This window comes from Scatophagus argus, chromosome 16 (assembly GCF_020382885.2).
Source record: "Scatophagus argus isolate fScaArg1 chromosome 16, fScaArg1.pri, whole genome shotgun sequence".
Classification (NCBI taxonomy): Eukaryota; Metazoa; Chordata; class Actinopteri; family Scatophagidae; genus Scatophagus; species Scatophagus argus.
This window is the reverse complement of record NC_058508.1, coordinates 10078131-10105675: the sequence shown is the minus strand read 5'-3', so window position 1 is coordinate 10105675 and position 27545 is coordinate 10078131. Positions and strand designations below refer to the sequence as shown.

The 27545-nt window shown below is 37.4% G+C and overlaps 1 pseudogene and 10 gene segments (V, D, J or C); all 11 read right to left on the bottom strand.

Annotated features, from left to right (window-relative positions):
* Positions 1-122: 122 nt before the first annotated feature.
* Positions 123-1135, bottom strand: LOC124073355. The segment is given in 2 exon segments: positions 123-988; positions 1071-1135. Coding segments are annotated over 2 exon segments (357 nt in total).
* An 883-nt stretch (positions 1136-2018) lies between these two features.
* Positions 2019-2797, bottom strand: LOC124073365. The segment is given in 2 exon segments: positions 2019-2641; positions 2732-2797. Coding segments are annotated over 2 exon segments (348 nt in total).
* A 2463-nt stretch (positions 2798-5260) lies between these two features.
* Positions 5261-6039, bottom strand: LOC124073378 (annotated as a pseudogene).
* A 2482-nt stretch (positions 6040-8521) lies between these two features.
* On the bottom strand, positions 8522-9134 carry LOC124073357. The segment is given in 2 exon segments: positions 8522-8884; positions 8986-9134. Coding segments are annotated over 2 exon segments (351 nt in total).
* A 4242-nt stretch (positions 9135-13376) lies between these two features.
* On the bottom strand, positions 13377-14218 carry LOC124073336. The segment is given in 2 exon segments: positions 13377-14028; positions 14124-14218. Coding segments are annotated over 2 exon segments (435 nt in total).
* A 2562-nt stretch (positions 14219-16780) lies between these two features.
* On the bottom strand, positions 16781-17246 carry LOC124073346. The segment is given in 2 exon segments: positions 16781-17113; positions 17198-17246. Coding segments are annotated over 2 exon segments (363 nt in total).
* A 1712-nt stretch (positions 17247-18958) lies between these two features.
* Positions 18959-19417, bottom strand: LOC124073374. The segment is given in 2 exon segments: positions 18959-19285; positions 19376-19417. Coding segments are annotated over 2 exon segments (345 nt in total).
* A 1824-nt stretch (positions 19418-21241) lies between these two features.
* Positions 21242-21777, bottom strand: LOC124073349. The segment is given in 2 exon segments: positions 21242-21627; positions 21710-21777. Coding segments are annotated over 2 exon segments (363 nt in total).
* Positions 21778-22159: 382 nt separating this feature from the next.
* LOC124073376 lies at positions 22160-22840 on the bottom strand. The segment is given in 2 exon segments: positions 22160-22601; positions 22692-22840. Coding segments are annotated over 2 exon segments (342 nt in total).
* A 2316-nt stretch (positions 22841-25156) lies between these two features.
* On the bottom strand, positions 25157-25699 carry LOC124073363. The segment is given in 2 exon segments: positions 25157-25565; positions 25650-25699. Coding segments are annotated over 2 exon segments (348 nt in total).
* Positions 25700-26768: 1069 nt separating this feature from the next.
* Positions 26769-27262, bottom strand: LOC124073375. The segment is given in 2 exon segments: positions 26769-27132; positions 27223-27262. Coding segments are annotated over 2 exon segments (345 nt in total).
* Between the last annotated feature and the right edge of the window lie 283 nt (positions 27263-27545).

Genomic DNA, 27545 nt, shown 5'->3' with positions numbered 1-27545 from the left:
GAAGGCAGAGAGATGCTTTCTTAAAGAGATAAGGTAAATAATCACACATTAAGATACAGTTAACACATTATGTATTATTACAAATTGTTACTTACATACAACAGGAGACTGAATGGAGTCACGGAGAACACAAGATGATAGATAGATATATAGATAGATAGATAGATAGATAGATAGATACTTTATTGATCCTGAGGGAAATTCAAGCACCAGTAGCCCATTACAACAGTAAGATGACCTATGACCTCACACACGGTTGCTGTAACACCCAGTCAAATGACAGGCCACAATTGTAATGAATTACAATGTTTATACAATAATAAACATATAACATATATATCAACAACTTTAAATCTAATAATTTCTGAATGTAATAATCCCACAAACGTTAAAGCAATTAAAACAAAACCTGAGACATTAGCATTAAGCCAACAGATGGACTCAGAAAAGGACCATAGACGTAAAATACAGTGGTTGACTATATAAGATGGGAAATGAGTGGAAGGTTATTTATTCAATCAACGCAATGTACATGTTGAAGTTAGCATGGCGCTCCATCCCCCACTAACATGCCAACTATCCAGCATAAGCTAAATTGGCATTGATTAAATAATAGGAAACAGCGTAACCAAATATACATATAAATGTAGGATTTTGTACAGCTGCTCCACCAACTCCAGTCACTGTGAGTCTCGAGCACAATAATAAACAGCAGAATCTTCAGTCTTCAGACTGTTCATCTGCAGATACACCTGCTGTCTGCTGTCGTCTCTGGAGATGGTAAACCGGCCTTGGACTGACTGAGAGTAGTAGATGTTGCTACTGTAAATAGCAGCAACCCACTCCAGTCCTTTTCCAGGAGCCTGTCTGATCCAGTGCATATAGTAGCCACTGATTGTGAGACCAGAGGCTGTACAGGTCAATCTGTGAGATTCTCCAGGCCTTTTAACCACTGGTTCAGATTCTGTCAGAGTCTGACCATCAACACCTGGCAAAGCAAAAATAAAAGTTACATTAATTAATGGATGTAATTCATGTTATCATGAAAGAGATTTAGAAAAATTCTTCACCTGCCCAGCAGACAGTTAAAAGCAGCAGTCCTGTCCTATAGTCCATCATGTTAAACTGTGTGTCCACTGTTTTCTGTCCTCCTCTCTGCAGTCACATAAGTAGAGGTGGAAGACATCTGAGTTTTGCATTGACTCCTCCTCACTGTGTGGTGCTCATAAGTCAGACCATTTTCATCAGAAGAAAATAAATCACAAGAGGAATAAAACAGAAATGGACTCTTGAGAATATTAATTGAAATTTGAAAACAGCTCAAGAGAAACATATAACCCTCAGATGGATGTCATAAATACCCATGTTTTTCTTCTAGGATAACTAAATTATTCAATAAGGAAAAACATAATAAACTCTTTCTGGAGAAAAGTTTTTTTCATCCTCTCTGCATTCACGTTAGTAAAGGTTTTTCATTTGGTTTCATGGACTTGGTAAACATTGCAGGAGTGGTGATATCAACCAAACAAAATTGATTCAAACAAGTCTAAACTTTAAAAATGACAATTTCAAATGTTTTCAGATTTATCCAAATTATCCTCCAGCGAATTGCAGAAAACATCAAAAATAAACAGATGTGTAACAGAAACACTGTGACAAAAAATCTTGAAATGAAATGAATTGACAAAAATAAGGCGAAAGGTTTTGTTTGGACTCATATTCATCTCTCACTAAAAAAACAAACACAGACACACACATACACACACACACATGCATGCTAATAATAATAATAATAAACTCTTTTCCATTGCTCCATATTTTTATCCTCATGTGGAGGACAGAGTTTCTTGGACTTGATAAACATTGCAGGAGTTGTGATACCAACCAAACAAATTTGTTTCAAGCAAGTCTGAACTTGAAACCATTTTCAAATGATTTCAGATTTTTCCAGTTTATTGTCCAACACACACACACACACACACACACACACACACACACACTGAACTGAATCACAGCAGTGATTCAGTTATTTCATTTTATTCAAGTTGGTCACATTGACCATGGAGAGAGGCTGAGGAGAACTGGTTTAGTGAACTTATAACTATTGTGAGTCAGGAGGAAGAGACACTTTGTGGAAGATGCCTCCCCTGTATATTTAATATTATCGATATTGAATATTATAATAATTATATTCCGTTATGCTTTTCAACTGCTCTTTAACGGTGAGCTGGTGTTGAAATCATTAGTGGTCTGAGGGCTCCTCCTCTGGTGGCTTCATGTTCCAAGTGTTCAGGCACTGAGGGGTTTTTGTTCAGCTCCACTGATGGTTTGTGTTACTGTGAGTCTCTGGCACAGAAATACACAGCAGAGTCTTCAGGCTGCACATTCTGTCCATTTAGAGTCACTGTGTTGCTGGAAGAGTCAAAGTCAATACTGAATTTGTTCTTCAGAGAATCTGTGTAATAACTGGTGCATCCAACACAACCATATCCAATCCACTCCAGTCCTTTCCCTGCAGGCTGTCTGATCCAGTGTGTGCCATAGCCACTCAGAGAATAAGAGACCTGACAGGTGATGGTCAGACGTTGACCTGGCTGCACAGTCACAGAGGCTGGCTGTGTCAACTGTTCACACTTCACACCTGTTGAAAAGAGAAAATGTTTTGGAACAAATGATCAAGTTATACTGCAAAAGAAGAACTGCTGACTTTGACAAATCCACAGAGACTCACATCCAGCTGCCAACAGCAGCAGCAGAGCTACAGAAAACATGGTTTATGTTGAAACTGACGTGCTGTGAACTCCACTGACAGCCTGATGTGAAGTTTTTATAGCTGAGGAACAAGGAAGCTCACTGAGTTTGCATACAATCAAACATCAATGTTGGTGTGACTGGAGCCAATAGAAGAGTCTGCTGACTGTTATTATATCTGCAGAGTGAAAACATGCCTGGAAATCACCTCTGATTTACATGTGATATTTTAACTTCATCACATGCTCACTTGGAGCATTTTAATAATGTCATTATAACAAAGTAACTGAAACACATTCATTAAAAGCAATGTTTACAGTGTGCTTAACATGTTAAATGTCAAATGATTAAAACACTCATTAAACATGATGTGAGCTGCTTTCCTCAGAGAATTTATTTACTGTCAGCATCTCTTACATCACATTCATGATTTACCTCAAATATATCAGCACAGCTCATTGGATTCACTGCATTTAATTTATTTGTTCATTCACTTATTGCTGCAAACAGAAATACAATATTTTTCCTGCTCATGGAGACGTGAAGAACTATATTTCCTGTTTAATTGCATGAAACAATTAACATTTCTCATGATTTGTTACTTTAAAGTCACCATAAGTAGTAATCAAGTGTTCAGTAAACATAATCAAGTAATCATCATCAAGTGTCTGTGTGTTGGACCATTTTAAATATCGTAACCTGAGGACATGAATCATGTGAAATGAACTCAGTGTTACTGCAGTTTGTGCCACTCAGCACACTCAGCACAACTTTCAAACTGATGTGTTTCAGTCAGTAGTCTGTTGTGTTTGTGTCATTTAGGTTTTTCTGTCATTTGTCTTTATTTTTGTTTTTCTTAAGTGTAACTGCTACATTGCTCAACATTCAGTCAGAAGACTTTGTCAAGATTTTAATTTCTTATTTTTTTAATATATTAGTCTTATGATGTTGTCTATAATGGTTTCAGTGATCCCTTTTCTGTTTTTATAAATTAATGTTATTTAATGTTGAGGAACATTTTTAACTATAACAATTTTAAGGACTATGTCGGATTATTTTATATTTAAAAAATACCGTGCAAAATAAATGAAACAACATAAAAAATAAACATGGAACCATAGAATGTAAAATATAGTATAAAGATTTTTAAAATGGTTTGGCTCAGTCACCTATACAGATGAGTCCTGAAGGATTTTGTGCAGCTGTTTAACCAACTCCAGTCACTGTGAGTGTCGAGCACAATAATAAACAGCAGAATCTTCAGTCTTCAGACTGTTCATCTGCAGATACACCTGCTGTCTGCTGTTGTCTCTGGAGATGGTGAACTGGCCTTGGACTGACTGAGAGTAGTATGTGCTGCTACCACCATTGCTAATCCAGGCAACCCACTCCAGTCCTTTTCCAGGAGCCTGTCTGACCCAGGCCATATGGTAGCTGCTGAATGTGAATCCAGAGGCTGTACAGGTCAATCTGTGAGATTCTCCAGGCCTTTTAACCACTGGTTCAGATTCTGTCAGAGTCTGACCATCAACTCCTGTCAATGGAAAAAAGATATCATTTGAACTGTTATCATGACTGAAATTGCAACAGCAACTTATGATCAGTGAATACGTTCACCTGCCCAGCAGACAGTTAAAAGCAGCAGTCCTGTCCTATAGTCCATCATGTTAAACTGTGTGTCCACTGTTCTCTGTCCTCCTCTCTGCAGTCACATAAGTAGAGGTGGAAGACATCTGAGTTTTGCATTGACTCCTCCTCACTGTGTGGAACTGGATTTGACTTGGATCACAGTGACTGTTTCGTATCCCCTCACTATTCATCACAGACTGCATCAGGTGAAAACACGTGATGAGTTTTGACAAATAAAAAAAGAAAGACAATTCACACCACAAGAAATTTTGTCCAGCATCTTACATTGCCAGCTTTGGTCAAAAGTGCTCATAAGTCAGAACATTTTCAGGACATCATGGGAAAGAAAACCCTTGAATGAATTAAGATTAAGAAAACTGCTGCCAATATTAGTCAAATAAACATTAGAAACGGAATCAGGAACAACTTTTAACAAAGTGGATGGCATGAATACCCATGTTTATCAGTTGATATAAATAAACTGTCAAGTCACGAATATAAACTGTGACCTTGGATAAAACAGAAGTTACAAGTTTTTTCAAATCTTCTCTGCAGTCAGATTGCAGAAAACATCAAAATTAAACAGAAATGTAACAGAATCATGAAATGACATGAATTGACAAAAATGAGGTGACGTGTTTTATTTTGACTCATATTCATCTCTCACTGACAAACACACACACACACACACACACACACACCTTATGAGGCTAAAGATGATAAGGCTCTTTTGATCTTTATTCAGCAGTCATTCAGTTATTTAATTTTATTCAAGCTGGTCAAATTGACCATGAAGAGATCCTCAGGAGAACTGATTTAGTGAACTTATAATTATGTGAGTCAGATGGAAGAGGAAGGAAAATGCCTCTCCTGTATATTTAATATTATTTATACTGTATATTATAATAATTATATTCCTTTGTACTTTCCCCCTGCTTTATCTGTCTCTGTAACAGTGAGCTGGTGTTGACATCATTAGTGGTCTGAGGGCTCCTCCTCTGGTGGCTTCATGTTCCAAGTGTTCAGGCACTGAGGGGTTTTTGTTCAGCTCCACTGATGGTTTGTGTTACTGTGAGTCTCTGGCACAGAAATACACAGCAGAGTCTTCAGGCTGCACATTCTGTCCATTTAGAGTCACTGTGTTGCTGGAAGAGTCAAAGTTAACGCTGAACTTGTCTTTTAGAGAATCTTAGATGTCTGTATCCCTGCTCATCCACTCCAGTCCTTTCCCTGCAGGCTGTCTGATCCAAGCTGTGTAGTAGCTGCTGAGAGAGTAAGAGACCTGACAGGTGATGGTCAGACGTTGACCTGGCTGCACAGTCACAGAGGCTGGCTGTGTCAACTGTTCACACTTCACACCTGTTGAAAAGAGAAAATGTTTTGGAACAAATGATCAAGTTATACTGCAAAAGAAGAACTGCTGACTTTGACAAATCCACAGAGACTCACATCCAGCTGCCAACAGCAGCAGCAGAGCTACAGAAAACATGGTTGATGTTGAAACTGACGTGCTGTGAACTCCACTGACAGCCTGATGTGAAGTTTTTATAGCTGAGGAACAAGGAAGCTCACTGAGTTTGCATACAATCAAACATCAATGTTGGTGTGACTGGAGCCAATAGAAGAGTCTGTTGACTGTTATTATATCTGCAGAGTGAGAACATGCCTGGAAATCACCTCTGATTTACATGTGATATTTTAACTTCATTACACACTCAGCTGGAACATTTTAATGTCATTCTAACAAAATAACTGAAACACCTTCATTAAAAGCCATGTTTACAGTGTGCTTAACATGTTAAATGTCAAATGATTAAAAGACTCTTTAAACATGATGTGAGCTGTTTTCCTCAGAGAATTTATTTACTGTCAGCATCTCTTACATCACATTCATGATTTACCTCAATCATATAAGCACAGCTCATTGGATTCACTGCATTTAATTTATTTGTTCATTCACTTACTGCTGCAAACAGAAATACAATATTTTTCCTGCTCATGGAGACGTGAAGAACTATATTTCCTGTTTAATTGTGTGAAACAATTAACATTTCTCATGATTTGTTACTTTAAAGTCACCATAAGTAGTAATCAGGTGTTCAGTAAACATAATCAAGTAATCATCATCAAGTGTCTGTGTGTTGGACCATTTTAAATATCATAACCTGAGGACATGAATCATGTGAAATGAACTCAGTGTTACAGGAGTTTGTGCCACTCAGCACAACTTTCAAACTGATGTGTTTCAGTCAGTAGTCTGTTGTGTTTGTACCACTTAGGCTTTTCTGTCATTTGTCTTTATTTTTGTTTTTTGTAACTGCTACATAACTGCTACATTGCTCAACATTCAGTCAGGAGACTTTGTCAAGTTTTTAATTTATTTTTTTAAATTTATATTAGTCTCATGATTATGTCTATTATGGTTTTACTGATCACATTTCTTTCTTTTATAATGTAACGTTATGTAATGATGGATTCAAATATTTTATCTTTATTGTATTTAATATTTAGTAACACTTCTTCATTGGAACAATTTTCAGGACATTTAATAAGGCATTATTTTAAAACAAAATCCAATATAAAATGTGTGAAACAGCATTTAAAAAAGAATTTTAAAACTGTAGAATATAATATATGACATAAAAACTATAAAAATGGTTTGGCTCAGTGAGCTTTACAGAGGAGTCCTGAAGGATTTTGTGCATCTGCTCCACCAACTGCAGTCACTGTGAGTCTCGAGCACAATAATAAACAGCAGAATCTTCAGTCTTCAGACTGTTCATCTGCAGATACACCTGCTGTCTGCTGTTGTCTTTGGAGATGGTAAAGCGGCCTTGGACTGACTGAGAGTAGTAGATGTAGCCACTGTCATATCTGATATAAGCAATCCATTCCAGTCCTTTTCCAGGAGCCTGTCTGACCCAGTTCATGCTGAAGCTGCTGAATGTGAATCCAGAGGCTGTACAGGTCAATCTGTGAGATTCTCCAGGCCTTTTAACTACTGGTTCAGATTCTGTCAGAGTCTGACCATCAACACCTGTCAAGAGAAATCAGATTGTCATGTGATCCAAGTTGACATAAACTGATAAAACAAAATGACATAAGTGAAAAATTGTACCTGCCCAGCAGACAGTTAAAAGCAGCAGTCCTGTCCTATAGTCCATCATGTTAAACTGTGTGTCCACTGTTCTCTGTCCTCCTCTCTGCAGTCACATAAGTAGAGGTGGAAGACATGTGAGTTTTGCATTGACTCCTCCTCACTGTGTGGTGCTCATAAGTCAGACCGTTTTCATAATATCAATTCAATTCAGTTCATTTATATAGCTTTATATAGCTTTGATTCTCAGTAAAAGTTAGCTCATGACACTTTCCAGTTAGAGCAGGTCCAGATCAAACTCTTTCATTAAATTTTGCTTTAATTAAATTTGGCTTTCAGTCTCCTCTTAAATGTAGAGAGGGTGTCCGCCTCCCGGATCAAAACTGGAAGGTGGCGCCACAGTAGAGGAGCTTGATAACTAAATGTTTCCAATCTACTTTTGAAGACTCTAGGAACTACAAGTAATCCTGCATCTTGGGAATGTAAACCTCAGGTGGGATAGTAGGGCACTGTCAACTCTTTAAGGTATGATGCTGTCTGGCCGTTCAGAGCTTTATATGTGAGGAGAAGAATTTTAAACTCCATGCTGGATTTTACAGGCAGCTAATGTAGAGAAGCCAGAACAGGAGAAATATGATCTCTAATGCTGGTGAGTAATCATGCAGCAGCATGCTGGATTAGCTGGAGAGTCTTTCGAGAATTTTGGGGGTTACAATAATCCATCCTGTAAGTAATAAATGCATGGACTACTTTTTGCAGTACGGTGGAAAGAATGCTGTCATTGAACTGTGTGTTAGGTGTGAGTTAAAGGACAGCTCCTGATCAAAAAAAATGATGATTGCTTACAGTGGAGCTTAGGAGTGAGGGAGAAAGAGAGAGAGCTCACACCATCTGAACACCATCCTAATAGAAAATAATGTCATTTAGTCAGATAAGATGAAATATTATAACTCATAATGTTCTTTACTGACAGTTAAAAAAGATAATAACAATAAATAAATAAACAAATTACTAAATAAAGTGACACTGACACAACTGAATGTTCCCAGTGGTGTAAATAGAGGAACTAGTTTTTGCATGAGTCTCCTCTTGTTGTCTCTCACTGTGACTCTCTGGCACAGAAATACACAGCAGAGTCTTCAGGCTGCACATTCTGTCCACTCAGAGTCACTGTGTTGCTGGAGGAGTGTAAGCTGATGCTGAACCTGCTCTTCAGTGAGTCTTTGTAAATTGTTGTGTATCCAACACGTGCAGCTCCAATCCACTCCAGTCCTTTCCCTGCAGGCTGTCTGATCCAGTGCGTGTGCTGATTGCTAACAGAATAAGAGACCTGACAGGTGATGGTCAGACGTTGACCTGGCTGCACAGTCACAGAGGCTGGCTGTGTCAACTGTTCACACTTCACACCTGTGGAGGAAAACGTATAAATTATTAAATCAGTTTAATAACAGTGAACAGTCAGTGTGTTGTGATCAGACTGTCAGTGTCTCTGCCTCAGTGAGACTCACAGGATCCAGCAGCCAGCAGCAGCAGCAGAGCTACAGAGAACATGTTGGTATTGAAGGTGATCTGATGGGAGCTTCTCTTCTTCTGCTGATATCAAGTCTTTATAGCAGACTGTGAGGAAGTTCACTTTGCATAGAGAAGGACACTGACAGGCTATGAAAGAAGGATCAGCAGTGATGTCACAAGTAGTCAAGACTTGGATTTATGTTGTCACCATTAATTATTGTTAAAGAAAAGAAAATTACATTTTTATTCATTTGAAAATGACATTGATCTTTTCATCTGATTCAACAACATCATATCTTACAAAATGTCTAACTATTCTGTTAAAGTGATAGCAGGTTGATTTTGTGATTGTCTTTAAGCAGTTGTTAAACATTTGGTCTTTACCTCAGCAATTCAAGCTGAGTGCTGACCTTTAATAGTTCACGGATACCAAAAGTAGTTGTTGAAGTGGAAAATATTATTTGCACATTGGCAATTCGTGCAAAACACTGATAATCTGTTTGGCCCATGGTCGCCTGACAAGATCTTTATTTTAATCTGTCAAACTTTCATAGAAACGCACTGACTTTTGTTGTTTTCTATGGAACCATGAATTGTCGTGAGAAGTGGGGAAGAGTGATTGTTCTTTCAATCGCAGCAAAAGTCAGGTTTTATTCTTTTCAAACCCTCTAACAGAGAGAAAGACAAACACATTTAGATATCAAGAGTCACAATAAAACTGAGACTCATCATCTGCTGAGGTCATTGTGTGTTTGCATTTGTGTGTGATTCTGATCTGCTGACTGCTGTCGAATTTTAGGTCTTCTACTGCCCCCTGTTGCTCTGAGCAGAAATGCACGGCAGGCTGGAAGCTGGACAGTCTCAGACACACCATGCTGTTGCTGTTATCTCCAGTGATTTCTGCTTGGCCTTGCACACTGTTGACATGTCCAGTTAAACTTTCATCACTGATAATAAACCCTGTTTATTCCAGTGCTTTGTCTGCAGATTGTAGGATTCAGGTGTTAACACAACAGCTAAATGTGAACACCTGCTCTCCAGAGCCTCTCTTCCAAATGAATGTGAGTTTGCTGAGTCTAGTTATAAAGAAAACTTGGAGTCTTGACAGAAGATTAAGTTCTGGTATGTAAAAGTGATGTGTTATAATATACTTAACTTAACTACTTAAATATTAGCTGAGACAGTTTGTAAAATTTTACTTCAAATATACGAGCACAGCTTTTTGAATTCACTGCATTTAATTCATTTGTTTATTTGCTTTCTGTATTTGCTGCAAACAGAAATACTGTGACAGCAGCCAGGATCATGTAAATAGTATGAAACTTCAGTCTGATTCTGATTTTAATGTTTTCAGTGTCTGCAGCTGTCTGAAACTTGAAGCCTTTAAAGAGAAACAGCTGCTCAGGAACTGAAACCTGTTTGACAAAATGCAAAATCATTTCAAAATATTTTAGTTCATCAATACATGTTACCTTTATCTCTGTGTTTTTGTGTCAAAGAGATTATAGTTTGTTTGTTTTTTTTTCTTTTGCACTTCATTAGTTATGTTTGCATTATTATTTCCAAATTTAACTGTAACTTAAAAAATGAAACTGCAACACATGAAGGCCCAGATGTTTCCTGCTCACAGAGATGTGTAGAACTATATTTCCTGTTTATTTATGTGGAATTATTAACATTTCTCATGATTTGTAATGTTAAAGTCACCATAAGTAGAAATCAGGTGATCAGTAAACATAATCAAGTAATCATCATCAAGTGTCTGTGTGTTGGACCATTTTAAATATCGTAACCTGAGGACATGAATCATGTGACATGAACTCAGTGTTACAACAGTTTGTGCCACTCAGCACACTCAGCATTGTTATGGTTTTAGAGATCACATTTACGTTTTTATAAATTAATGTTACATACTGTTCCATTTAAATATTTGATCTTTATTGTATTTAATATTTAGTACACTTTTTTCATTGGAACAATTTTCAGGATGATGCATAATTTAAAAAAGTCTAATATAAAATAAGTGAAACAACATTAAAAAAGAATTTTAAAACTGTTGAAGATAATACATGACATAAAGACTATAAGAATGGTTGGGCTGAGTTTTAAAACTTGAGTACTGCAGGATTTTGTACAGCTGTTCCGCCAACTCCAGTCACTGTGAGTCTCGAGCACAATAATAAACAGCAGAATCTTCAGTCTTCAGACTGTTCATCTGCAGATACACCTGCTGTCTGCTGTCGTCTCTGGAGATGGTAAACCGGCCTTGGACTGACTGAGAGTAGTAGATGTAGCTACTGTAAATAGCAGCAACCCACTCCAGTCCTTTTCCAGGAGCCTGTCTGACCCAGGCCATCCAGTAGCTGCTGAGTGTGAATCCAGAGGCTGTACAGGTCAATCTGTGAGATTCTCCAGACCTTTTAACCACTGGTTCAGATTCTGTCAGAGTCTGACCATCAACTACCTTACAAAGGAAAAAATGAAAGTTCATTAATGACTGGATGTAATTCATGAATTAAACAACAAATTAGATGTAGTAAACATGTTCACCTGCCCAGCAGACAGTTAAAAGCAGCAGTCCTGTCCTATAGTCCATCATGTTAAACTGTGTGTCCACTGTTCTCTGTCCTCCTCTCTGCAGTCACATAAGTAGAGGTGGAAGACATGTGAGTTTTGCATTGACTCCTCCTCATAAAATGCATAAATCAGGTCAGACTGGTCATTTTACTTTGTGGTTCTTGATCCTCACTGATCCAAACTAAACAGTGTCAATTTAACATCCAAAAAAATCTTTTTTTTCAGCATTTTTGCTTTTCAGAGGATCTGATGTTGTTATTATCCTTGTTTTACTTCATGTTTCTGTGGAACATTTCAATACTTGAATGTGTGTCATGAAACAACAATATACTTGAGTATTACTGTCTTGGAATAGTATGTATGATTATTGTTATGTTTTATGAATGAACATTATTATTATTATTATTATTATTATTATTATTATTATTATGGTGTTACTGTGTCACAAAATAATTCATGCATTCATTAGGATTTTTTTTTTCTTATTTTCACTGTTGACATCATTTATTCAGACCATCATTGGATTAAAATATGATCAACTTGTCATGTTATACTGCTTATAAAATGACAAGAACACTAAAAGTATTTTCAATTAAAAATATTTTTCATGTATTTGTACAATCTTGAAGAAATACAAGGACCTTTTCACCTTGTCAAGGAAGCTGAAGAACCCTGAACAAAATATGTCTAAATAAACTAAACAATTATTGCTGAATTATTGATGCAACAATGAATGTTTTAGTCGGTCCTTTTGGCGGCCATCATGAGGGGTTTTGTTATTGTTCTTACAGCTGAACTGCTGCTCAGCCTCATAATGAGATAATCAACCTGATGACGTGTAAACTGAGGACAAAATGTGACAGAAACTCAACATGGGAGGTCACATCAAATATTCTTTATTTGGGATTATTTCAATAACAACTTGTGTGTGCAGCACTTTCTTTCAGTGACTGTCATGACATCTGCAGTAGTTTGTGTACAGCTCTGTGGCCTCCTGTGTCACTGTGGCTCTCGAGCACAATAATAAACAGCAGAGTCTTCAGTCGTCAGGCTGTTCATCTGCAGATACACCTGGTCCACGTTGTTGTCTCTGGAGATGGTGAAGCGATTTTGGACTGATGTGGAATAACGTTTAGTGCTTCCACTCGGAGCAGAAATGTAGGCAACCCACTGCATCCCTTTTCCTTCAGCTTGTCTGATCCAGCTGATAACAGCATTGTCATCTGATATTCCTGCATATGTACAGGTCAGTTTGTGAGATTCTCCAGGTCGCTTCACCGCTGGTTCAGATTCAGTCAGAGTCTGACTGCACACACCTGGGAAGAAAGGCAGTTTGATCAGAACAGAGTAGAACAGAAACTTTGACACAGAAAGTAAAGAGTCCAGAAGTGTGTATTCACCAGAAATCAGTGACAGCATCAGAAACATTATACATGTAGCTAAAGTCATCATGAAAATGTTTTGGATGTCTGGATGCTGGTTTGGTCTCTCTGCTTCAGCTTGCAGTGAGATAAATAAAGATGGACGAGATCAGGCTTTGCATTGACTCCTCCTCACAGGACTGAAAGAAATGATGAACTGATTAATTATCAGCTGAAAGGATAATGAAAATATCTGATTTTTGTTTTTACATGCAGCGCTGACTCAAAGTAAGAAGACAAGCGGGAGGATTAGAAAAAAATAAATCTACTACAACCAACAAGAACGGTCTCAGCCTGACAATGCCTAAAAGTAAAAATTAGGTTTGAAGGAAAAAAATATGAAACTGTTTCACATTTTCATGTAAAAGAGTTCTGAAAAGATTCAGTGATGGTGAGAGTAAATCAGCATTTTTCTAAATTATTTATAATATCTAAATGTTTGAGTCTGAAGGAGAAATGATGCAAGCTTTTATCAGCTTCTGCTGATGAGAAAAACAAATGAAGCTGCAACCTGTATAATATTTTTCCCTGGCAGGTATTCATGACCAACATTAAACCAACAAACACTGAGGTATCTTTATTTATGGTGCACCACAGGTTGTAATGCTTATTGTGTTTTACTTTTAAATTGTATTAATTTGAATTAAACTTAAAACCTCCTCTGTGTATGTGGTTGAGTCACATGATCTCTGGGTATTTGTGCAGGTCTGTTGGTGGTTTGTGTCACTGTGGGTTGACGTACACAGTAATAAACAGCTGTGTCCTCAGGCTGCAGATTCTGTCCTGTTAGAGTCACTGTTCCAGCAGAAGTGTCTCTGCTGTAGCTGAACTTGTTCTTCAGAGCATCATTTTGATAAAAGCTGCCACCACCCCACATATGGAAAATCCAGTCCATTGGTTTTCCTTCACAGTGTCTGATCCAACCTGTTGCATAGCTGCTATCAGTCACAGAATAACCAGACGGCCGACAGGTGATGGTCAAAGACTGTCCAGGCTGCACAACCATTGAGTCTGGCTGGATGAGATCAATACTGTTCACACCTGTGGAAACACAAATCAACATTATCTCCATCATTCATCTGACTGTTCAGTGTTTTTAATGTGTTTATTAGTGTGAATCCACTAAAGCTCCTCACAGGATCCAGCTGCCAGCAGCAGCATCAGAGCTACAGAGAACATGGCTGATGTTGAAGCTGAACTGATGTGAGCTCTTCTGTCCTCTCACTGACACACAGACGCACACACTTCAGTTCCTTATGAGGAACATTTATTTGCATGTCGCTGAATAATCTGTCATTTAAATCAGTTTGCAATCAGTGTGTCTGATCGACTGATCACACCAGATGTGCTTTTATCTAAAGAACATATTTTTATAAAAGACCTTCTGTGGACCTAAACCTCACTAACAAGATGATTACTTTAGCAAAATTGTCATGCTACTGGGATTTAATATGTAAAAAAAAGATTAGATGTCCCAGAATAAATTAGAAGATTATTATCTGATTATTGCAGAATGCAAAGCATATTAGGGAAACATTTTCACTCTGGTTGAAGTAATGTTGTAATTACAGTAATGTTGTCTTCTCCTAAGTGCAGGCATTGTTGTGATGTCATGATAAAGTGTCCCAACACACTGATAAATATGTTTTTTATATGATTTAATGAAATGTGTTTCATTGTTAATTTGTCATCATCCAATCCAAAGTTTGATTTCAAAGTCCTGAAAGGCTTCAGAACTTCTCAAACATGTTGATCCAGCACTTCAAATGTTCTGTTAGTGTTGTGGTAAAGCGAGGTCACAAAGGGTGTGAGTATAAAACTCGACTGTCAGTCAGTTAAGATCAGTTAGACGAGCAGATATGAGTCAGTTTAACGTGACAGAGGAGACAGAAACTTGACACTGACTACCATCTAGTGTTTTATCAAGGGAACTGCAACATTACTTTTCACTTCAAATATTTCAGAACCTCAAACTGTATTTGTCAGTATATCTTTTACATACACTGAAATTCTTTCTCTACATTTAACCCACCACTAACTGAACACACACATGCAACATGCAGTGAAATACACAGGAGCAGTGGGCTGCCATGTCAGGTGTCTGAGGAGCAATTGAGGGGGTTAAGTGCCTTGCTCAAGGGCACATCAGCCAGCTAATTGGAGGTGGAGAGCATTGATCATTCAGTCCACCACATCCAAATTTTTCTTGCCAGTCCAGGGTGGAATTGAACCGGCAAACCAACAGTCACAAGGCGCTTCTCAAACCTCTGACTTCCTGTCTGACCCAGTGCATCCAGTAGTCACTGAATGTGAGTCCAGAGGCTGTACAGGTCAATCTGTGAGATTCTGCAAATTACTTATATTGTTTTTTACTTATATTGTTTTTGAATAGCATGTATTATTATTATCTTTATCAAAATCATCATCATTATTGTGGTTGTTGTTATTGTTATTATTGAATTGATTTTAGAGCAGTAAAATAATAACGCAATATTGTGCTACTGTGTCTCTAAAAAAAAAAATCATGCATTTGTTGGGAGGGAAATCTTTTTTGATGATTTTGCCAACATTTTCACTGTTCATTTGTTCTTAATATACTCATGTATCACCAGTCAACTGAATGTTTGTTGACATCATTTACTCCTGCTCATCCGAAACTATACTGTTTAAAAAACAACAAGAACAATAAAAACATTTTCAATTAAAAATATTTTTCATAATCTTTTCAACCTTTTGATATTTCATCTTCATTACACACTCAGCTGGAACATTTTGATAATGTCCATGCAGCTGTAATCTTTTACTGTAAACCATCCTCAATGTGTTGTTTTAACAACAGTTTAATACTCTATTATAACATTCTGTTGCTTTTTACGTAATGGCAAATATTCTTAATAAAAATTCATCTAAACTAAAATCAGAATTGCGTTAACAATGATGATGTGCACTGATGGAAGCGAAAGGAGCCATGTTTACAGTGTGTTCAGCATGTTGTCAAGTGATTACAACACACATGAAATATGATATGAACTGTTTTCCTCACAGAATTTATTTACTCTCAGCATCTCCTACATCACATTCATGAATTACTTCTGAGCACAACTTCTTGTATTCACTGCATTTAATTCATCTATTGATTGACCTGCTGTATTTCCTGCACACAACAATACAGTGACAGCAGCCAGGATCATGTAAAAAGTATGAAGATTTCAGTCTGATGCTGCTGGTTAGCAGACAAGATTTTTAATATTTTCAGGAAAAAAAAGCTGCTCAGGAATTGAAACTTGGACTAACAAAATAAAATAAAGAAAACTACATTTGAATGTTAAGATCACTGAGAACACCTGATAATAGAGTCTCCTTTCAATAAATGAGGAGAGAAAAACACAGACATTATTCTGGCAAATTTTTAGAACAATTATTATTATTATTATTATTGTTATGGATCATACTTATGATTATTATTAGTGTTATTATTGTAGTTTCAGCAGCCACATTGTTGTCCTGTATTTGGTCCTCTGATCAACAAGTAATCTTTATCGTATTTTGTATGTGTTTGTGTTTGTGCATGTGTGTGTATTGTTGAATAACAAAATTTCTCATGAACACTTTCAGGACATTCCGTATTTTTTATTAAAAATATAAATGAAATTTAAGATAAAAAACTTCTCATAACTCATTAAATTCATTTTAAAAGATCACTTGCATTTGCAATTTAAAATGAAGTATAAAGCATAAATACATTGTTTGGACTCCATCAGAGTGAGAAATGAGTCGTGTAGGATTTTGTGCAGCTGCTCAACCAACTCCAGTCACTGTGAGTCTCCAGCACAATAATAAACAGCAGAATCTTCAGTCTTCAGACTGTTCATCTGCAGATACACCTGCTGTCTACTGTTGTCTCTGGAGATGGTAAACCGGCCTTGGACTGACTGGGAGTAGTAGATGTAGCTACTGTCATATCTGATATAAGCAACCCACTCCAGTCCTTTTCCAGGAGCCTGTCGGACCCAGTGCATATACAAGCTGCTGAATGTGAATCCAGAGGCTGTACAGGTCAATCTGTGAGATTCTCCAGGCCTTTTAACCACTGGTTCAGATTCTGTCAGAGTCTGACCATCAACACCTGACAAAGCAAAGAAGAAATCATGTGAGCTGTTATCATAACTGAAATTCCAACAACAAATTATGATGAGTGAATGTTCTTCACCTGCCCAGCAGACAGTTAAAAGCAGCAGTCCTGTCCTATAGTCCATCATGTTAAACTGTGTGTCCACTGTTCTCTGTCCTCCTCTCTGCAGTCACATAAGTAGAGGTGGACGACATCTGAGTTTTGCATTGACTCCTCCTCACTGTGTGGTGCTCATAAGTCAGACCGTTTTCATAATATGGACTTTTAAGTACCTGGGTGTTCACCTCAACCATTAACTGGACTGGTCACATAACACAGATGCCCTGTACAAGAAGGGCCAAAGTCGCCTCCACCTTCTGAGGAGACTGAGGTCCTTTGGAGTGTGCAGGCCCCTCCTAAGGACTTTTTATGACTCTGTGGTAGCCTCTGCTATTCACTACGCTGTGGTCTGTTGGGGACCCGGCTGCATGGACCGGGACAGGAAGAGACTAAATAAACTGGTCAGGAGGGCCAGTTCTGTCCTGGGCTGCCCACTAGACTCCGTGGAGGAGGTGGGTGAGAGGAGGATGTTAGCCAAGCTGACATCCATCTTTGACAACACCTCTCACCCTCTGCATCTGACAGTGGAGGCTCTGAGCAGCTCCTTCAGCGGCAGACTGCTACACCCTTAGTGTAGGAAGGAGCGCTACTGCAGGACCTTTGTTCCCACTGTGGTTAGACTATATAATTCAACGGTCTAGTCCTGTTTTTCCTCTCTTATGAGGACTTATATATAGCTGTATATTGTACTGTGTTTGCTGTACTTTTTACTTTGTTAATTTATTTTACCTTTATATATATATATTCTGTTACATTCTAAAACTGTAACTGTAGCTGTTGCACACTTCTTGCTTTTTGCACTCTTTTTCTGTTCTTGTGAGCTGCCACGACAAGTGAATTTCCTCACTGTGGGATCAATAAAGTTCATCTTATCTTAACTTATCTTATCATGTCTTACGAATATAATATACGACTATAAAACTTTGAAAACAATTCAAGAGAAACATACAACCCTCAATACATGGATGTCTTGAATACCAATGTTTTTCTTTCAGTATAAATAAATTAGTCAGGCAAGGAAATAATAATAACCTCTTTTGCATTGCTTAAAAGAAGATTTGTGGAGAAAACTAAAAGTTTTTTTCATCCTGTCTGCATTCATGTGAGAAAAGGATTTTTTCAGAGGGTTTCTTGGACTTGGTAAACATTGCAGGAGTTGTGATACCAACCAAACAATTCTAAACTTTAAAACTGGCAATTTCAAATGTGTTCAGTGTTTCCATTTTATCCTCCAGCAAATTGCAGAAAACATCAAAATTAAACAGACGTGTACCAGAATCACTGTGAAAAAAAATCTTGAAATGACATAAACTGACAAAAATGAGGCGACAGGTGTTGTTTTAACTCACCTCTCACTGACAAACACACACACACGCACACGCACGGTACACCTCTTTATGAGGCTAAAGATGATCAGGCTCCTTTGATCTTTATTCAGCAGTAATTCAGTTATTTCATTTTATTCAAGTTGATAAAGTCGACCATCAAGAGAGGCTGAGCAGAACTGGTTTAGTGAACTTATAACTATTGTGAGTCAGGAGGAAGAGACACTTTGTGGAAGATGCCTCCAATGTATATTTAATATTATTTATATTATATATTATCGTTATATTCCTTTATACTTTCCCCTGCTTTATCTGTCTCTTTAACAGTGAGCTGGTGTTGAAGTCATTTGTGGTCTGAGGGCTCCTCCTCTGGTGGCTTCATGTTGCAAGTGTTCAGGCACTGAGGGGTTTTTGTTCAGCTCCACTGATGGTTTGTGTTACTGTGAGTCTCTGGCACAGAAATACACAGCAGAGTCTTCAGGCTGCACATTCTGTCCATTTAGAGTCACTGTGTTGCTGGAGGAGTCTAAATCAATACTGAACTTGTTCTTCAGAGAATCTTTGTAGTATGAAGCTCCAGTATATTTCATTCCAATCCACTCCAGTCCTTTTCCTGCAGGCTGTCTGATCCAAGCTGTGTAGTAGCTGCTGAGAGAATAAGAGACCTGACAGGTGATGGTCAGACGTTGACCTGGCTGCACAGTCACAGAGGCTGGCTGTGTCAACTGTTCACACTTCACACCTGTTGAAAAGAGAAAATGTTTTGGAACAAATGATCAAGTTATACTGCAAAAGAAGAACTGCTGACTTTGACAAATCCACAGAGACTCACATCCAGCTGCCAACAGCAGCAGCAGAGCTGCAGAAAACATGATTTATGTTGAAACTGACGTGCTGTGAACTCCACTGACAGCCTGATGTGAAGTTTTTATAGCTGAGGAACAAGGAAGCTCACTGAGTTTGCATACAATCAAACATCAATGTTGGTCTGTTACAGTAAGTAAATACAGTAAGTCAATCAATAAATGAATTAAATGTAGTGAATACAAAAAATTGTGCTCAGAAGAAATTTCTGACGGTGATGTAGGAGATGCTGAGAGGAAATCAATTCTGTGAGGAAAACAGCTCACATCATATTTAAAATGTGTTTCAGTCATTTTACAACAAGCTTTCTTCTTTAAAACGTCACTTGATATTTGTTTGTTTTTTGTTTTTCCTTGAGTTAAACTGTACCTTTAACATGAAGAAGCTGAATATAAAAGAGCTCGGCATCTCAAATTGCACTGAAAGTAAGAGGAAAAACATTTATTTTTTGATTTTGAAATGAACTGTCACTGTTGTTAGAAATCAATGATATGGACGTTTTGGAAGTTCATGGAAGTTTTGTCTTTACAGCGTTGCGGTTATTATATCTGCAAAATGAATACATGCCTGGAAATCACCTCTGATTTACATGGTATTTTAACTTCATTACATGCTCAGTTGGAACAATTGAAAAATGTCATTATAACAAAATATCTGAAACACATTCATTAAAATCAGTATTGGATTAACAATGATGATGTGCACTGATGGAAGCAAAAGGAGCAACCATGAAGAAAGTTTCTTTCCATGAGCCATATTTAAAGTGTGCTTAACATGTTGTCAAATCATTAAAATACACATGAAATATGATGTGAACCTCAGATAAATTATTTGCTCTCAGCATCTCCCAATTCACATTCATTATTTACTTCTAATACATGAGCACAGCTTTTGTATTCACTGCATTTAATTCATTTGTTTATTCGCTTTCTGTATTTGCTGCAAACAGAAATACTGTGACAGCAGCCAGGATCATGTAAATAGTATGAAGCTTCAGTCTGATGCTGCTGGTTTACAAGAAAAATTTTAATGTTTTCAGTGTCTGCAGCTGTCTGAAACTTGGAGCCTTTAAAGAGAAACAGCTGCTCAGGACCTGAAACCTGCGTGATAAAATGCAAAATCATTTCAAAATATTTTATTTCATTAATAAATGTTACCATTTTTATCTCTGTGTTTTTGTGTCAAAAAGCTTATAGCTTATTTGTTTATTCTTTTGCATTCCATTAGTTATGTTAACATTATTATTTCCAAATTAAACTGTAATTTCAAAAAAACAAACTGTGACATGTGAAGGCCCAGAATTTCCTACTCATGGAGATGTGTGGAACTATATTTCTTGTTTAATTATGTGGAACTATTAATATTTCTCATGATTTGTAACTTTAAAGTCACCAAAAGCAGTAATCAGGTGTTCAGTAATCATAATCAAGTAATCATCATCAAGTGTCTGTGTGTTGGACCATTTTAAATATCGTAACCTGAGGACATGAATCATGTGAAATGAACTCAGTGTTACAGCAGTTTGTGCCACTCAGCACAACTTTCAAACTGATGTGTTTCAGTCAGCAGTCTGTTGTGTTTGTGTTTAATTTCTCTTTTTTTTTTTTTGATTACATTAGTCTTATGATTATGACTATTATGGTTTCAGTGATCGCATTTCTATTTTTAGAAATTAACGTTCTTTTATGTTGTATTCAAATATTTCATCTCTATTGTATTTAATGTTTATGAATATTTTTGACTAGAACAATTTTAAGGACTTAAGATAATTTTGTATTAAAAAAAATACTCTGTAAAATACATGAAACAAACAAAAAAATAAATAAAATGGTTTGGCTCAGTGAGGCTCAGTGAGCTTTACAGATCAGTCCTGTAGGATTTTGTACAGCTGCTCCACCAACTCCAGTCACTGTGAGTCTCGAGCACAATAATAAACAGCAGAATCTTCAGTCTTCAGACTGTTCATCTGCAGATACACCTGCTGTCTGCTGTTGTCTCTGGAGATGGTAAACCGGCCTTGGACTGACTGAGAGTAGGAGATGTAGCTACTGTCATATCTGATATAAGCAACCCACTCCAGTCCTTTTCTAGGAGCCTGTCTGACCCAGTACATCCTGTAGCTGCTGAATGTGAATCCAGAGGCTGTACAGGTCAATCTGTGAGATTCTCCAGGCCTTTTAACAGCTGGTTCAGATTCTGTCAGAGTCTGACCATCAACACCTGGCAAAGCAAAAATAAAAGTTACATTAATTAATGGATGTAATTCATGTTATCACGAAAGAGATTTAGAAAAATTCTTCACCTGCCCAGCAGACAGTTAAAAGCAGCAGTCCTGTCCTATAGTCCATCATGTTAAACTGTGTGTCCACTGTTCTCTGTCCTCCTCTCTGCAGTCACATAAGTAGAGGTGGAAGACATTTTGCATTGACTCCTCCTCACTGTGTGGTGCTCATAAGTCAGACCATTTTCAGGACATCTGAAAGTAATGGTAGAAAGTAAATGGAAAAAAGAAAAAAGGAACACAAAACAACACAAAAGGAATAATTAATATTAATATTAATATTGATTAAATTTTGAAAAAAAATTTCAAGAGAAAAATATAATCTGAGGAAATATATAGGCTGAGGAGAACTGGTTTAGTGAACTTATAACTATTGTGAGTCAGAAGGAAGAGACACTTTGTGGAAGATGCCTCCCCTGTATAGTTAATAATATTTATATTGTGTAATATGATAATTATATTCCTTTGTACTTTCCTCTGCTTTATCTGTCTCTTTCACAGTGAGCTGGTGTTGAAATCATTAGTGGTCTGAGGGCTCCTCCTCTGGTGACTTCATGTTCCAAGTGTTCAGGCACTGAGGGGTTTTTGTTCAGCTCCACTGATGGTTTGTGTTACTGTGAGTCTCTGGCACAGAAATACACAGCAGAGTCTTCAGGCTGCACATTCTGTCCATTTAGAGTCACTGTGTTGCTGGAAGAGTCTAAATCAATACTGAATTTGTTCTTCAGAGAATCTTTGTAGTATGAAGCTCCAGTATCTTTCATTCCAATCCACTCCAGTCCTTTCCCTGCAGGCTGTCTGATCCAAGCTGTGTAGTAGCCAAGAGAATAAGAGACCTGACAGGTGATGGTCAGATGTTGACCTGGCTGCACAGTCACAGAGGCTGGCTGTGTCAACTGTTCACACTTCACACCTGGTGAAAAGAGAAAATGTTTTGGAACAAATGATCAAGTTATACTGCAAAAGAAGAACTGCTGACTTTGACAAATCCACAAAGACTCACATCCAGCTGCCAACAGCAGCAGCAGAGCTACAGAAAACATGGTTTATGTTGAAACTGACGTGCTGTGAAGTCCACTAACAGCCTGATGTGAAGTTTTTATAGCTGAGGAACAAGGAAGCTCACTGAGTTTGCATACCATCAAACATCAATGTTGGTGTGACTGTAGCCAATAGAAGAGTGTGTTGACTGTTATTATATCTGCAGAGTGAAAACATGCCTGGAAATCACCTCTGATTTACATGCGATATTTTAACTTCATCACTCTCAGCTGGAACATTTTGATAATTTCCCTGCAGCTGTAATCTTTGATTTTACTGTAAACCACCAATCCCTCAATGTGTTGTTTTAACAGCAGTTTAATACTCTATTATAACATTCTGTTGCTTCTTACGTAATGGCAAATCTCATCATTATTCTTAATGAAAATGCGTTTAAACTAAAATCAGAATTGCATTAACAATGATGATGTGCACTGATGGAAGCAAAAGGAACCATGTTTACAGTGTGTTCAGCATGTTGTCAAGTGATTAAAACAAACATGAAATATGATATGAACTGTTTTCCTCACAGAATTTATTTACTCTCAGCATCTCCTACATCACATTCATGAATTACTTCTGAGCACAACTTCTTGTATTCACTGTATTTAATTCATCTATTGATTGACCTGCTGTATTTCCTGCACACAGAAATACAGTGACAGCAGCCAGGATCATGTAAAAAGTATGAAGATTTCAGTCTGATGCTGCTGGTTAGCAGAAAAGATTTTTAATATTTTCAGGAAAAAAAATCTGCTCAGGAATTGAAACTTGGACTAACAAAATAAAATAAAGAAAACTATATTTGAGATCACTGAGAACAGCTGATCATAGAGTCAATAAATGAGAAGAGAAAAACACAGACATTATTCTTGCAAATCTTTAGAACAATTATTATTATTGTTATTGATCATAATTATTATTATTATTAGTGTTTTTACTGTAGTTTCAGCAGCCACTTTGTTGTCCTGTATTTGTTCCGCTAATCAACAAGTAATCTTTATTGTATTTTGTATGTGTTTGTGTTTGTGCGTGTGTGTGTATTGTTGAATAACAAAATTTCTCATGAACACTTTCAGGACATTCCGTACTTTTTATTAAAAATATAAATTAAATTTAAGATAAAAAACTTCTCATAACTCATTAAATTCATTTTAAAAAGATCACTTGCATTTGCAATTTAAAATGAAGTATAAAGCATAAATACATTGTTTGGACTCCATCAGAGTGAGAAATGAGTCGTGTAGGATTTTGTGCAGCTGCTCAACCAACTCCAGTCACTGTGAGTGTCGAGCACAATAATAAACAGCAGAATCTTCAGTCTTCAGACTGTTCATCTGCAGATACACCTGCTGTCTACTGTTGTCTCTGGAGATGGTAAACCGGCCTTGGACTGACTGAGAGTAGTAGATGTAGCTACTGTCACTGTTGATATAAGCAACCCACTCCAGTCCTTTTCCAGGAGCCTGTCTGACCCAGACCATATAGTAGTTGCTGAATGTGAATCCAGAGGCTGTACAGGTCAATCTGTGAGATTCTCCAGGCCTTTTAACCACTGGTTCAGATTCTGTCAGAGTCTGACCATCAACACCTGGCAAAGCAAAAATAAAAGTTACATTAATGATTGGATGTAATTCATGTTAACATCAAGAGAGATTTAGAAAAATTCTTCACCTGCCCAGCAGACAGTTAAAAGCAGCAGTCCTGTCCTATAGTCCATCATGTTAAACTGTGTGTCCACTGTTCTCTGTCCTCCTCTCTGCAGTCACATAAGTACAGGTGGAAGACATCTGAGTTTTGCATTGACTCCTCCTCACTGTGTGATACTCATAAGTCAGACCATTTTCAGGACATCATAGGAAAGTAAATCACAATCATAAAATCACAATAATTAATATTAATATTAATTTTGATTAAATAGAAATATATAACGTTCAGTCCATGGGTGCCAAGAATACCCATGTTTTTCTTTCAGTACCAGTAAATCATTCAGTCAGTCATAATAATAATAAACTCGTAAAAGAAATTCTGGAAATGACATAAATTGACAAAAATGACGTGACAGGTTTTGTTTTGACTCATATTCGTGTCTCACTGACAAACACACACACACACACACACACACACACACACACACACGCATGCTACACCTCCTTCTGTGGCTAAACATGATCAGGCTCCTTTGATCTTTATTCAGCAGTAATTCAGTTATTTCATTTTATTCAAGTTGGTCACATTGACCATGAAGAGAGGCTGAGGAGAACTGGTTTAGTAAACTACTACTAACTATTGTGAGCCAGAAGGAAAAAACACTTTGTGGAAGATGCCTCCCCTGCATATTTAATATTATTGATATTGAATATGATAATAATTATATTCCTTTGTACTTTCCCCCTGCTTTATCTGTCTCTTTAACAGTGAACTGGTGTTGAAATCGTTAGTGGTCTGAGGGCTCCTCCTCTGGTGGCTTCATGTTCCAAGTGTTCAGGCACTGAGGGGTTTTTGTTCAGCTCCACTGATGGTTTGTGTTACTGTGAGTCTCTGGCACAGAAATACACAGCAGAGTCTTCAGGCTGCACATTCTGTCCATTTAGAGTCACTGTTTTGGTGGAAGAGCCAGCATTGATACTGAACTTGTTCTTCAGTGAATCTTTGTAATATGTTGTGTATCCAACATGTGCACTTCCAATCCACTCCAGTCCTTTCCCTGCAGGCTGTCTGATCCAGTGTGTGCGGTAGCTGCTCAGAGAATAAGAGACCTGACAGGTGATGGTCAGACGTTGACCTGGCTGCACAGTCACAGAGGCTGGCTGTGTCAACTGTTCACACTTCACACCTGTTGAAAAGAGAAAATGAACAAATGATCAAGTTATGCTGCAACAGAAGAACTGCTGACTTTGACAAATCCACAAAGACTCACATCCAGCTGCCAACAGCAGCAGCAGAGCTACAGAAAACATGGTTTATGTTGAAACTGACGTGCTGTGAACTCCACTGACAGCCTGATGTGAAGTTTTTAAAGCTGAGGAACAAGGAAGCTCACTGAGTTTGCATACAATCAAACATCAATGTTGGTGTGACTGTAGCCGGGAGGAAGAAGACTGTGTGGGCTGGATTTGATGTGAGTCAAGACAAATGAGATTAGTTCATCTATCTGAATTTGAAATTTGAATTGAATTTTAGGTTTTCAGTTGTTTTAAATGTGGTTTTTGGTCTCATAGCATTGTGGATGAGGAATAAAGATATATCCCCAACAGCAGAAGATACAAGGAGAAACTCTTCACAAAACTTAAACAGCAAGTCCTTATATTTATTTTTCCCATTCTATATATATATATATATATGTGTGTGTGTGTGTGTGTGTGTGTGTGTGCGTGTGTGTGTGTGTGTAATTATTTGTCCTTGTGCTGCTATTACAGCAAAATTTCCTTCAGTTTGTATCACGACCATGTTTATGACAAACAATCAATCAAATAAGCATGTATATGTTTACTGATGTCTTGTTTTGAGAAGAGAAACATCTTCACTTGTTGCTCTTTCATGTTCAGCCAAGCAGCACATCAGATCGTTCCTGCTGGTTTCAGTTCTCTGGTTTTCTCATCTCAGCTTTGTCACAGTCTGGACGTCAGTAAACTGGGAGGCTGCTGTGGTTTTACTGGACTTGGTGTTTGAGACTTTTTTTTATTTCCAATTTCTGCAATCTTTTGCACTGAACAATATCTCGTTCTAACTTCTATTTAAAATAATGTGTAAATCTTTTTTTTAAAATTTGCCAAAATGTAAATTTCAGTATCAGATGCATGATCTTCATGTATGTATTTAAAAAAGGCACATGAACACAGTTTTACCACGCTGGAATAGAAAATTTGACCAGTAATACTACTACTACTGCTACTACTGCTACTACTACTACTAATAATAATAATAATAATAATAATAATGATAGTAACATCAAAACAATAATATAATAATATGATATGATATCATAATTGTTATTGTTAAATTAATTCATTAATTAATTGATACTGACACAACTGAATGTTCCCAGTGGTGTAAATAGAGGAACTAGTTTTTGCATGAGTTTCCTCTTGTTGTCTCTCACTGTGTCTGTCTGGCACAGAAATACACAGCAGAGTCTTCAGGCTGCACATTCTGTCCATTCAGAGTCACTGTTTTGCTGGATGAGTCTAAATCAATACTGAATTTGTTCTTCAGTGAATCTTTGTAGTCTGAACCTCCAGTATATTTCCTTCCAATCCACTCCAGTCCTTTCCCTGCAGACTGTCTGATCCAAGCTGTGCTGTAGCTGCTGACAGAATAAGAGACCTGACAGGTGATGGTCAGATGTTGACCTGGCTGCACAGTCACAGAGGCTGGCTGTGTCAACTGTTCACACTTCACACCTGTTGAAAAGAGAAAATGTTTTGGAACAAATGATCAAGTTATACTGCAAAAGAAGAACTGCTGACTTTGACAAATCCACAGAGACTCACATCCAGCTGCCAACAGCAGCAGCAGAGCTACAGAAAACATGGTTTAGCCACATAGCCTGTTAGAAGAGTGTGTTGACTGTTATTATATCTGCAGAGTGAAAACATGCCTGGAAATCACCTCTGATTTACATGTGATATTTTAACTTCATTGCACACTCAGCTGGAACATTTTGATAATGTCCCTACAACTGTTATCTTTGCTTTTACTGTAAACTATTGATGCTTAAATGAGTTGATTTGACAATAATAACACTATGTCTACATTTTTATATACTAATGTTATTAAAACACGATTAAAATTGATTATCATTGCTGCACAATTT